The sequence below is a fragment of the Lepisosteus platostomus genome, chromosome 8 (genome assembly GCF_059453375.1).
Source record: "Lepisosteus platostomus isolate fLepPlt1 chromosome 8, fLepPlt1.hap1, whole genome shotgun sequence".
NCBI lineage: Eukaryota > Metazoa > Chordata > Actinopteri > Semionotiformes > Lepisosteidae > Lepisosteus > Lepisosteus platostomus.
This window is the reverse complement of record NC_142618.1, coordinates 53669779-53683305: the sequence shown is the minus strand read 5'-3', so window position 1 is coordinate 53683305 and position 13527 is coordinate 53669779. Positions and strand designations below refer to the sequence as shown.

Sequence of the window (13527 nt, the reverse complement as noted above, 5' to 3'; positions counted from 1 at the left end):
AGCATATGTGAGATGCCATGTCTTGGGATTCACAAGCTTTGCTGTTTTAATGAATGCTACATTTTAATTTCTTCCACACATTTAAGTTGATAGTTTCTGGAGGCTTTTTTGACAGCATGTAGGAAGAGCACAAAAGAAGCTAAACAATATTTAGCAAATGTAATTATTATTAGGATGTCAGGAATAATGATATTATCTAACAAGCCATCCATTATCTGAAAGTCAAACGTCTTTGAAGCACAGGGCTCAGGAAGATCTACACCCTACACAATATCATTCCATCAGGGGTAAGTAACAATCTAATCTCCCATAAAAATGAATTACAATTTTTGTATTAATTTCAGAAGTCAAGCTTTTGACCATAATTTCTGGAATAAAGTAAACACACTTTATAAGTTATAAGAAGACTAAAAAAATGATCTATTGTAATAAATGACTGAAATTAGTTTTGCATTACTGGGTAAAAATCTATTCACAGGCCATGTGCATTTTATGTTTGTTTACTTTATCTTGGGATCAAATATTGAATATTATATTAAACAAATTCCTCCATTGAAACAAGTGAAGGAAAGCTCCATAGCTCTATGGGCAATTAATGTTAGGATAATTCTTGGCATTGTGGCAACATTTTGTGAAATTTCATGGCATCCATGCTTAAATAAAAAGATGGAAACCATTTGGGGGTCTGCACCGAAATCCCAAATGCAGGACCATCAAGCAGTTCCATCACATCTTCGCAGGATGTCTTTGCTTTAAGGGGAAGGATATCTGACCAGCATTCACACAGACACACCACATCAAAGTCCACTATGAAGACCTGAAGTAATGAGCAGTGACAAACAAAACAAAAGACACAAGCGGAAACTTCATGGAAGAGCACTTCAAACTACAGTAAATGCAGAAGGCATTTCTTTATCCAAAGTGTTGTGGGAGTATTGAATAAGCTACCCATGTATGTTCTTGAAGTCTAAGCTGTAGCTTCTTTCTAGATACCATTTGATGAGATCCTTGGATCAATTAGCTACCAAATGAACTAGACTTGGCCAAATACATTACAGGGACTTTTATAGGAAAAACTTAACCAGAAAACTATACAGTATACTAGGAAAACAATGAAAGTAGCCTCTCAGTGCAGGGGAAAGGAATCTGGCATTAGGCGGCTTTTCTAGTCATATTAACAAACCAACTGGGAAACTGCTGTGCACTTGCAGAATGAAAAGCTGCCAATTTAATTTGCTCTCCTTCAGGCAGGAAGAACTCGTATCAGCAAGGTGTGATGCAATTGGGAAAGGGGGGAGTGGAAGAAAAACAGCAGCTACTATCAATGACAATGAATAATACAATCTACCTTAGGCTAGCAACAGCTAGAACTAAGGTTAACTTTCTAGCTTTTGGCAAGGAAACATCTTTTCACAACCTTCAACCTCAAATCCTCATAATACTTGCTATGGTATTCCCACACACATGAACAGACATTTGAAGTTAGTCCAGTCTACTTTAAAGTAGTTTTAGTCCCTTGATATTAATCACAACTATAAGTCAAAATCAAGCTACGGGCATTTTTCAAGAATTTTTTAATGTATTTTTTTCCTTGTACAGGCATTGCATTTGTATTTAAATGCATGTCCATGCACACTCCATGAAAATACTGCATTGATGCATCACCAAATGAGAAAACTTTTGCATCTTTTAATTTTTTAAATTAAATTAATATTTTTAATGGTTTGCATGTGTCATGGAGAGATGTGTTAATTAGTATACTGTGTTTTATTATGTTCTGTACACTATGACTTGCTTAAAATCAACAGTGACGGGTCAAGGTAACATAAAGTCAAGCATGAATTATCTGTATGGTTAAAACAAAACTAAGGGGTACATACTGTATAGAAAACATTCATTTTTACAAAAGGTCCATGCTTTCCATTTTTACAAAGATACAGTATTTACTTTGGTTATATGCCAGAAATGAAAAATCTTCCCTCTCAATTTAATTTTTGATTATATGAAAAACTACTTTTTCTTTTTGTCTACCATAACTAGTCTCAAGCTTGATTGACATCTTCATACTTGTTTCAGCAAACTAGGAGCTAAATCTGCTCTAGAACAAGAGTAAATAGCTTTGAAAATCCCAAAAGAGGGTAATTTTGTTTGTCACTATGATGTGCAATGTGACACACCTGCAACATTCGGATAGCTTAAAGTTTTAGGAATGCTATTCAAATTCAAAACATTGAAGCAGAATATGATAAAAAAACATAAAAATTGGAAAACTATGATGTGATAATTATACCAGCAGTAACAACAATAATTAACTACAATGCCTTTTTGAAGAGATAATTCTGCTTTATATTTTCCTGAGAATGAACCTGTTGTGGTTTTAGAAACAAACAATATACTGTATTTGTCATCCTAGCATACTAACAAAATCTTCGTTATAAAAACATTTCAAAATTCTCTTGAAAGAAAAAAAAAGTGCAGGTATATTCACTAAGGGGGACCTACAAAAATCAAATCATATTGTTTTCCCTGAGAACAGTGCTCCACATAATTATATGCTATAACTTTTATTTTTGGAAGTATGAGAATTATATGCTTCAGATGACAGCATCCATGTGTTGAGAGCATGAATAAAACATTAAAGAACACTTTAATCACTAACTGACAGGAATCCCTGGCTTGTTACTAAAGTGAAATGCATTGTAAAATACACAGGTTCAGATTTAGAAATGTCTCTATAATAGAAACAGAATTTATGTGTTTTTTTTTTATTACTGGATGTTCAAAAACAGTGCAAGTTTGACCTCTTGTTCAGTTACAGTAGGTAAAGTAGATTACGGAGAAAACAAGTACTGGAGGAGAACATATTATTTTACTAAGACTATAAAAGATTAGTTTTAATTTTTAGACCATGGTAAGCAACATTTTCTTCTCCAGTCCTTGCAGTAATGTTTATTTTGTGCATTAGTCTTTTGTGTAGTATGCTCCAGATGGCTGATTCCACTAGAGTGATGGCATACTGTGATTTTAACTGTGGCTGGTAACTTTAACAGTTGTCATCCAAAAGGTCATACTACCGAAGCAGTCAATCTTTGATGTAACAAAAAAAAAAACTTAACCACCTTTGTCCTGTCAATCAAACAATTTTCTTTACACTTCCAACATTTGTGTTTATTCATTATAGAAATTGATTTATTAAATCTTTACAGTGACCTCCCTGTTTTGCTGTGCTTCATATAGATTTAGGTATGATACCACATAAGAATTTTGAAGCTGTTTGGTTTATTTTAAGCTATTTTTTTTTCTCAAAAAAACATGTTCATTACATTACTTTGGACTTCTACAATGTCACTTAAACATGTATAGTATAAAGTATTCTGCTATTCAAACTTATCCAAATTTAAGTTGTGTGATATAACACAAATATTTTCTGTTCAAGGATGCTTAACCTCACACCTTCAGCATATACTGTAAGACCAAGTTTTCTCTTCATTTTTTTGTTTTATGCAGTATATACCCACTGTACAGTATATACAATATATGCCCAGGAACCATACCCGTTTTGCAGTGTTCCTGTCAGGCTGGAACTCTACAAAGTGAGCTAGTGTTTCCATGGCTGCTGGCTACACCTCTCACCTGTCTCTCTGGGCCAGTTGCCATGGAAAATGTTGCAATGTTTTGACAGGAAACCTGTATCACCTGTGGGCAATTACACCATGTTCACCACAGGTGATACAGAAATTTAAGTTATGCTCTCAGAATTCTTGGGGCTCTGGAACAGAGTCTGTTCTCTAGCATGTGCTCTGAATTTCATCTTTCTAGCTTTGCATTTCCTTTGTCCCCGACCTCAACTCTTGGATTTCCCCATCGCTGTTGTTATGGACTTGGCTTGTTTCTGGACCTTGTCTAGGATTCCCTTTGTGCTTCCCTACAGTGTCTTCCTGATTTCAACCTTCACTAGTTTGGATACAGATCCTGCCTGTGTGCCTAGCCTGCTACCACTCCACACTGCCTGAAGCTTCCATGTTTTTCTCTCTCTTGCCCAGCACACAGATTCACCTTATGTCTCACAGATCCACTGCCTAGTTCCACAGCAGAATAAGACAGTTCCACAGATGAATGACCCTTGCTCAGGATGAGAAGTCACCTGAGCAGATAAATAGGCAAATGGATGACCTCATGAAGGTTCACAGACACAATAAGCACATCCTATGCTATGCTTGTATTCATTACTAATGCTGTTTATTCAAAGAACCCTATGCTAAGACCTCACCTTTTCCATGCTGACTACATTGTAAAGTCCTATTGCCTTACAAATGATCCTGTAAATTTAATTCTAATTGTTTCATAAGCATACATGTAATGAAACCAGGACTTACGTATTGGTCTTTAATTACTTGGTTTCCTTTGTCAACCTTTTAATGGATGGGTGCTACAGCACATTAGTGATTTCTAGTCAATGGGGACCCTTGTCTTGAGAAGCTGTTAGGACATTTCTACTAATGGCCTCTATGAATTACATTTTCCATTTCTTTAAGCACAATTAGCCCTACAGACCCTACTGATTCTTTAGGCTTATAGAACTTGTAAAACTTACTTTTTTACGCTTATACAGTATGATTTTATACAGAATTTTGTGTTTTCACAGCTGAGAGTGTTGCTTTATTTCTTTGTAAACACCTGAGTAAAATATTAATTTAATACTGTACATCAGCCATTTTCCATTCATTATCTAAAGCTTTTCCATGTTAACCTTTGAAACACTTGAGTTAATTCTTTACTGTTCTTTTGCTGTTTTAATGCTGCAAAAATACACCAATTATTTCAGTTGCTATTACAATAAGGTTGTTTCTTGTTTTCTATTCTCGATTTATGTCACCTTCTACTGCTGTTGCTTTGATGATTTAAGGTGCATACTGTAGCTACAACAAAGTTCATCATTGATGCTATAAATGGTTTCACATACAGTAACTTGCAGATGGTGTCTGGCAGCCATCTGTGTTGTGTAAACAAGCTTTCAGATCTACTATATAGTGCATCAGCAAATACACACTAGTACAATCAGGACCAACAGTGACTGTGTAGCCCAGAGAGCATGTTTTGTACTTCCTTCTCAGGTGTGTTCAATAGCAATTCAAAGACCACCTTCCCCCAAGAGTAATTTTCAGGACAAATAGAGTATGGCTCTCCAAAATGAGCAACACTAATTTTTTTAGATGCAGCTCATTAGAAGCAAAAGACTATCAACCCTGCATTTTGTGTGACAGTCAATAAAACAAAAAGTGAGTAATTATGCGATGAACCTAATTATATTATAATTTGAACTTCCTCATAAAGCATTTTATCCTTTTTGTACAGGACCATATGTTTTTTTAATGTTGTAGAATGATTCGCTCAATTACTTCACATGATGTTGTGTGTTATTTTGCATACATTTGTGTATCATCTGCACTGTCTGTGAGCTTTCTTGAGATTTAGTCAGACTGTTGACTGAAGTGTTTAACCTTTTTTAGCTCCTTCTGTTAACAGGTCATGATAAACCAGGACCTTTGTCTTGATATTGTTGGCAAAAATATCAATGATCATTATGGTTAGCACCCTCATCATCACACCCCTATGAAACGAGAGGCTTCCTCTATTGGAAACTCACCTGAAGTGCTGCTTCAGCCCCAGCCAGCGCAGGCTTGGCTGCCTCCAATTTGGTCTCTGCCACAGCTTTGTCTGCTTCAATTTCATCCACAATGGCCTGGGCCTTGTCCTTCACCTTCTGCACCTGCATTTTGACCTGCTCTGCTGCCTGGGCTTTGACTGTCACCTCTTGCAGGACCCCATCTGCTTTCTTGGAAGCCACTTCTAGGTCCTTTTCCTTCACAGCCAACTCCTTTGACAATTGACTGACTGACACCTCTGCTTCCATCAGCTTTGCAAGGCCTAGGGCGAGAAAAAGTGCTCACAATCTGAATTTCAATTAAGCAATTAAGCAATTAAGAACCAATTAAGACCAACCACATTTTACTATTTTACCAGAAAAGGTATTAACTCTGTGTTAGTGTAGTTCATTGTTGACTTACTGCTATAGTATCATTGCTGTCAGACAGTAGGTTAGATAGCTATTGCTTTCTGCTCTCCTCATGCAAAAGAAATTGGGGTTATAGAGAAAATTCAAGAAAAGCTTCATCCCACCTGTTTTCATGCGGTCGGCAAGCATTCCAACATGGGCGATCTTCTCAGTGTAGATGATCTTATAGCCTTCTATGAAGGATAAGTAGGACTTGGGAGTGACATAGGTCTGTCGGCGGAAACGCTCAAAGTATTCTACACACTTCTCTGCCACCAGGTCCTGGAAGCTGCCCATGGAGCCCACTACACTCTGTTTCACCTCTGCCGAGCATTCAATCTTATAGGAGGCCAGAAAGTGCTGGGCCACAGCCACAAGAGCATCACGGGGCCAGCGCTGGAACCAGTCCATTGTGCAGCCAGAGATGAGGCCAGGGAACTTGAGTGCCCTCGTGCGGAATTTCTCCCCCACAGGCGAGAAGCAGAGGACCACATGCAAGTTGCTACGCACACGGGACAGAAAGTAGTCATAGAGGTTCTCGGCAGTGGGAGGCCGCCTGGGATATTCTTTCTTCATAACAGGAATGAGGTCCTGAGTGATTTCATCCACCTCATCTCGTGCAAAGAGGTTGGATACCTCGCCAGATGCTAGCACATTGTTCATGTACTCTAGGAAGGATTCGTCTTTGATCTCATTGTCCGTGAAGATGAAGGTGATGCCTTTCCCCTTCTGTCCAGCTGTTCGGTACAGGTGCTTCAGGTCGTCCATTAAGTTACTTGTGTTGTACGTCCTTCAAACATAGGAAAACAAGACAAAGGGGATTCCTTTAAGAATTACCAGAAATAATTTATTGCATTCTGTAGATGTTGTACTGTGGGAATGTTTTAAGCTTTTGGACAAAATCTGGGATATGGCTGTAGGCAATGTCTGTTATTACTCTAGGATATGGTACAATCCATACCCTCTGCTACTTTCCCTGTTTAAAAAAAAAAGAGTGAAAAACTACATTTCACAGTTGGCTTCAGAAGGGATGAGTTAATTGATGAGTTAATTGAGCATAAGTGATGACAACAAAAACCCGTGCTCAGGTTAAATAAAGATGGGACAAATTAGAGCTTGGTTTGTTTTTTTCTTTTTTTTTTACTTAGGTGGGTTGTCACAGTTTGGATCATCAAGTAAGAAAAGATGGTGTGGTAAAAGGTAAAGACAACATACTGTACCCATAAATACCCATAAATCCATAATCAGAATCCATCATTCCCATCTATCTCTTTTGCTTCAAATTAAGCACGGCTCAGCAAATAGTTTTGAAAATCACATGATTATTAATAGTAAAAATAATAACAACACATATAAAATGATTAAATCATACTGTATGTGCTCCATGATTCCTAGATACTGTATGACTTTTATGGTGCATGATAGTCAAATTCGATCACAATGTTTCACATTTGCATAATGACAGACATCAAAGACATAAAGACATTAATGAGTGAATATAGTGTACAGTCACAAACAAAACATTTCATAGAGTCTTTGTGCAATACCTGCCTTTTGAAATGCACTGACTTAAAGGAATAGTTCAATCATCATTTTAAGATATTTTTGTGTAAAACTAAATAACAAGTAAATTATTTCAATTCTTTAATCAATTGTAATCAATTCTTTAGGTTTTTTAAAATTATTTTCAGGTAGAACCAAAACCTTACAGGTCTACATGTTAATAATAATAATAATAATAATAATAATAATAATAATAATAACAATTGCTTAACAGGTAATACTTAACATAGTGTGCTATCAATATCGATTATTTTTCACATAAATCTATCAAATGTTTTATGTGCATATTAATTTTAATTTGGGACACACCTCAACGTTCAGCCTCGCATGTCGGGAGGTCTTTCTCTCTGACAAAGCAACCACGGTTATCTTTGCTTACCAGATGTTTTGATTTACCTTGTCAGAGTTATTTGGAAGATTTCATATCCAGCAATAAAGGAAGCCAATCGGGTTAAGCTCTGCTTTCCTGACCCTCCCACTCCCACCAGCAAAGCATTCCCCTGTGGGGTGCAGATGATTCGAGAGATCTTCACCAGATGTATCATGGCGTCCTGCCAAAACAAACAGAATGGCTGACTGTAGGCTGAGCCAGTAAATCACTGCAGACTGCCCAGGTATAGCTTCAGATTTCTTTTTCAAAGTACTGGGTTGTCTCACTATAGCAAATGGACTGTGCAAGCCATGACCATTGAAAATGTTACTTTGCTCTTAAATGTGAATTAGTTTCACATGTAAACTTTTAAAACGATTTATTGCATTATATACAAAACATCTCACAAAACAGAAATTTCCATTTCTGTTGTCATATGAATGAATGTCGCGATAATAAATAGATTACAATGAGTATAGACAAAGGTACAGAATATAATTTAATATTTTACATCTTTTCTGGATTTTTATCTGCATTAATTTCTCTCATTACATACTGTACAGTATGTTTGGTCATTCAGCAACTGCACCCATGACATTACTCTTCCATAATAATGCAAACAAGGTTCCAGCAAATCTTTAGAACCTGTATATTCATATGCCAGTAAAAGTATTTTACAAAGGAATAAAATGTGTATTTCAAATTAGCCTGACACAGCTGCATGTCTATAAATGCATCAAATATAACATTGTAGGTGAAAAAAGTCTTCTATATAGTTCTAAATGTACATAAAAATTCATTGTGCACCACTCTCAATAAAAAATACAAATAACTCTTGAAACTGTCAATGACTTTTCACTTAAAACATGCACTGTAATGATACATTTTATCTGGAAAAATCATATTTGTCATTTTTTCCTATTACCATTTTAAAGGCATGATTGATAGTGGGAAAATGATCTTTATCATTTTTTCCTATTACCATTTTAAAGGCATGATTGATAATTTGGATTAACTTCCCTATATTAAAAGAACAAAAGCACCAAACAGCTTGAGGCAGATCAACACTAGTATTCGTATAACATGAAGTCTTTAATATATGAATAGCCTCCTTCAGAAGCCAATATTTATTCTGCAAGATTTAGTCTGTTACTACTGACATCAACACAAAACTGGGTAACAAAGCAGAACTGTTGCATTTTGATTTCTTAAAGACACTGCCAATCATGCTCTGTCTCTGGAAGGCATCATAAATTACCAAGATATATATATTTTTAAATGCTGGAAAAGAATCCATGAAGGATTTCTTTAGTAATTTATATCCTAGTTTCATTTCAAATGCTTAATGACAATATTACATTATGCACAGAAACTCTAATTTAATAGCTTCCAAATATTACAATAATAGCTTTTGTGACTGCAGCGTGAATGATATCTAAAGTAAGATTAACCTAATCTGTTCAGGTTTAGCAGATTTGTTATATGCAGTAGGTAAAAAAATCAAACAATTTTTGTTAGTCATAATTTTTTTTTTACTTAAGGTCAGCCAATTTCTCACAAAAGTTTAAATGTCAAATTGTACGTAGTAGACAGTTAAGGAAATGAATTCATTGAGTTTCAGAACTTGCCAATAGATAGAAAATAATTATAAGATAAGGAGAAAATGTTAAAATTGGAGTGTACTGTATGTACTGTAATGAGCGGAGTACCACAGGGCTCTGTTTTAGGTCCACTATTATTCTGATTTAAACCAATGATCCTGGGTCTGGTCTAGTGAGAAATCTAGTCAAGTTAGAAGAAGACTATTTTATGAAAATTGCAAGGCAAAACACTGTCAACGCTACAAAATAAATTTATTCCTGAAAAGAAAAAGATATTGTCAAAGTGAAATCTACTAACATCTACATTATTAATGAAACATGACCTAAATTATACTAATGTAAAGTACTGTAGGGGGAAGTGTATTTAAAATGAAAAATGGGAGGTATTCATATTCTTCATATTCACAAGATTCTTAAGTATTAAAGGGATGCCTTAAGTGCTGTGTATTTACAAGCAGTTATTCATTCCTCAAGAGTCCCCCCAGAATTAAAACCTAACTGATGTTTCTTTTTGTACCTGCACTTACTGCAAAACTTTATATACTTTGTACAGTATATAAAGTATATAAAGTTTTGCAGTAAGTGCAGGTACAAAAAGAAAGTCACCCTGAATAAGTGTTTCTGTTAAAATTGAGATTATAGTAATAATTGTGATAATAATATGTAGAGATGTCATTTAATGAATACCAGTGTACTAGCAATACATCTGCTTGCAGCTGATTTTCAATTTGATTCATAGGCAGTTCACAATGTCCTCTAGGCATTAACTCATAACAAGTGAAAGGTTTTTATACAGTATGTGTGTGACAAATAATTAATAGCAATGGTGAAGTTTATTCTTATCAAACACATTAGTAAGTTCTGTGATTATTTGAGTGCTTTCTTTGCAAAAAATATTTATTTCCTGGACACTGCCAGGTAGCCAAGGTAAATATGTATAATAAATTTACTTCCCCAGACAGAAATTTGAAAACCAGAAAGGGGTACACTCAGAACTTATAATTTGCTTATGGTGATTCATTATATTTTCTAATAGATGTTTTGAAATGTATCATAGAAGATAGGGTAAGGTAAATACCCCCTAGATTCAAGACACTGGACAGTTTGTAGCCAGAAAAAAACCTCTGAGAAAGCTTCTCAAACTCCAAACCCATATTATCACCTTCACAGGATTCCATAAAAATAAGAAAAAAAACAACAAATGTTGTGTCAACATACATTTGGCACAGATGTTGAGCCAGAATATTTTCTATGTGTTGGCATTTTCTACTGTGGGCATCAGCTTGATTCAATCAAATTACAAGCACTTTCACAATTGTGGATTAATGGAGCCCTTTTAGCTGGTGTACTTCATTATATTTCTTTGGTGAAGATGGGTTATTTATCTCTGTGGCTGACTTGAGGAATGATTACTCTACCCAGGTGCTTCCATTGACAAAGTAAACCTCAGCGTATCGGGGAAACATCTTTAAGGTGCTTCCTTTGGCTTTTGAGTTTGATACTAAAAGGGTTCCATATAGCTACTTATTTCTTCAGTTGTCTTTATTACCTTTCAAGCAATTTTGACCCTCTTATGTTTGACAGTTGCATGTAAAAAAGAGTGCCAGAAAACCATGTGGTGATTACCTAACTCTTGCTGTGAAGAATTTGGTCTTCAGTAATAATGCCACAAAGATACTTCAGCAAATCTTTATGATAAATAGCCAGCCTATTGCGGGGACTTGATTTCGGCACAGCACACTCTACCACTGAGCATTTTGTTTAAATAAACGTCCAACTGCTGCTATGAACATTAATGTTTTTCATTTTCTTTATCAGAAATGAGCTACTGTAATGCCTTCAGCCAGTCAAGTACTGCTGTTGTCAATGGACCTTTCCTGTGTAAACTCTTCCCAGGCATGATTATTGTAAATACTGTATATGGATTGTAATTTATGCTCTGCCTCAAAATATTATGGCATATAGAGAAAAACAAGTAAACAAAATGAAAGACTGTTACCTTGAAGAACACTAAATCCATTGCATTCCCCCGAACAGCCTCATTATACTGCTGAATGAACATCTCCAGGCGCTCACACAGAGCCTCAAAAGAAGGGATGGGTTCATAGATCTTTGGAGCCTCCAGGTCTGCATCTTCAGGCTCATCCCCTGTAGCCTCAGGGGCATCTCTCAAGAAGTCAACAAAATAGGCTTCTTTGGGTGTCTTCTCTATGAGAGGTGCTCCATGGTCCTCAATGGCTATCTACACAACAAGGCATATACAGAAACATGCCTTACATTTTTACTCAAACAGATTTGATGGTTAGCAATGGAGCAAAATGAATTCTATATACTGTTTCTGAAGCTGTAACTACTTTCAGCATTCATATCTACCAAGCTAAGGTTGGGGTTAGAGAATCACTGAAACCAGATGTTGATAAATAACATAAATTACTTTCTTGTCCAAGTAGAGTTAATGTTTTAATAGAAGTTTTTAGTTACATTTTTATTTTTTAGTTATTACCTGGTAGTGACATTAGTTATTAGACTATGTACTACTGCACAAAACCCTTTATCACAATTTCCTAATTGTTTTCATAAAGACATTGAAACGGACTTAATTTGGCCATTTGGAAGAAATTAATGAGGTTCTTTTCATTAAAACTTTGGTAAACATTTTAACAGTAACCCTAGGTAGACCCAATTATACTACTCTGATGACTGCATTGATCTTCATTCACAATTTCAGGAAATAACAAAACATTGCTCTTTTTCTTAAATAGCTAATTTCTTTACTGTTTTGTTTTCAGCCACATTCCTTGAATTAATATATACTGTATCACAATACAAGACAACTTTGTTCTTTGTATGTGTAGTGTGTATTGTGAATATGTGGAGTGTATAGTATAGTCCATGTACTTGTATGTACAGTATAGTATATTTATAGTATTTTGCAGAATGCTCTGTTAAAGCTGTCAAGCTCAGTCAATTAAAACAGGCACACTGAGTGAAGGAAACACAGCACAGCACTACAATGCGAAAGTTAGCCAAAATACTGTTCCTTATACAGTCATAAATTTAAAAAATTCAGATTCATTTTCTGTTAATGTGATACCTCCCTGACTGTGGGAGAACAGCTTAATAGTGTCATATATCAAACAGCTTTTTTTCTGACACACATTTCAAAGTTATGAGGGACCTGAAGGTCCACTTGACTTTAATTTGGATTCTTTAAGATTTTTACCGCTGGCTGCATCAAAGACCTTGATCTTGAAGGCTTGTAATATACCTGAGTGTATTTGGGTTTTTTATTGAGCTCTTGGGCATTTTCTTCAGCCCCAAAGGCAAAAGTTCCATGAAGACACAATCGTAACCATCTGTCACTCAAGTCTGACAGCACATTTGGCAACATTTACTTTTTCAGATATCTGTAACTTGATACAATAGCAGGGGAACCACTAGTTCCTAATGCTAGAAATTACTATGTACAGGCAGGAAGAGATTGATAATCTTATTCACAAGATGGATGTTTGTCTTGCTGCTCCACATAAAATAAAGGGGAACAGAAAGATCTAAAAAAACATCAAACTATCCTCCTACATAGGTCAGTATGCAATAGAATCTCAGGATCAAATATTCCCACCTGGGATGTGAACAAAATGTATCTGATATTTCATCATGCTGCCTATGGTTCCTTAAGGAAAAAACAAAACTGAAAACATGAGAGTAGTATAAAAATTAGGGTCTATCTAAAGTTAGGGTTAAAATGGCTACCAAAGACTTTATAAAAAGAATAATTTTTGTACAAGATGATTTTTGTATGTGACATTCATTACTAAAAGCACATTGTCCTACAAAATTAAAAACAGACACATCACATTTTATCCATGAAAGTATAACAGAATTGTATTTATTTATGTTTTATTTTGTGCACAAAATGAATTTTAATCATGTAGTGT

At 35.5% G+C, this 13527-nt stretch overlaps 1 protein-coding gene across 1 annotated transcript in view; it reads right to left on the bottom strand.

Moving 5' to 3' along the window:
* The window catches only part of dnah5l (dynein, axonemal, heavy chain 5 like), a 150447-nt gene that overhangs the window by 55967 nt on the left and 80953 nt on the right, over nucleotides 1–13527 (bottom strand). Inside the window, exons 55-58 of the mRNA XM_088643938.1 lie at nucleotides 11589–11831; nucleotides 8015–8169; nucleotides 6181–6845; nucleotides 5648–5928 (exon numbers count right to left, since the gene is read on the bottom strand). Of these exons, the coding sequence (XP_088500064.1) occupies nucleotides 5648–5928; nucleotides 6181–6845; nucleotides 8015–8169; nucleotides 11589–11831 (1344 nt within the window). The remainder of the gene's footprint in view (nucleotides 1–5647; nucleotides 5929–6180; nucleotides 6846–8014; nucleotides 8170–11588; nucleotides 11832–13527) is intronic.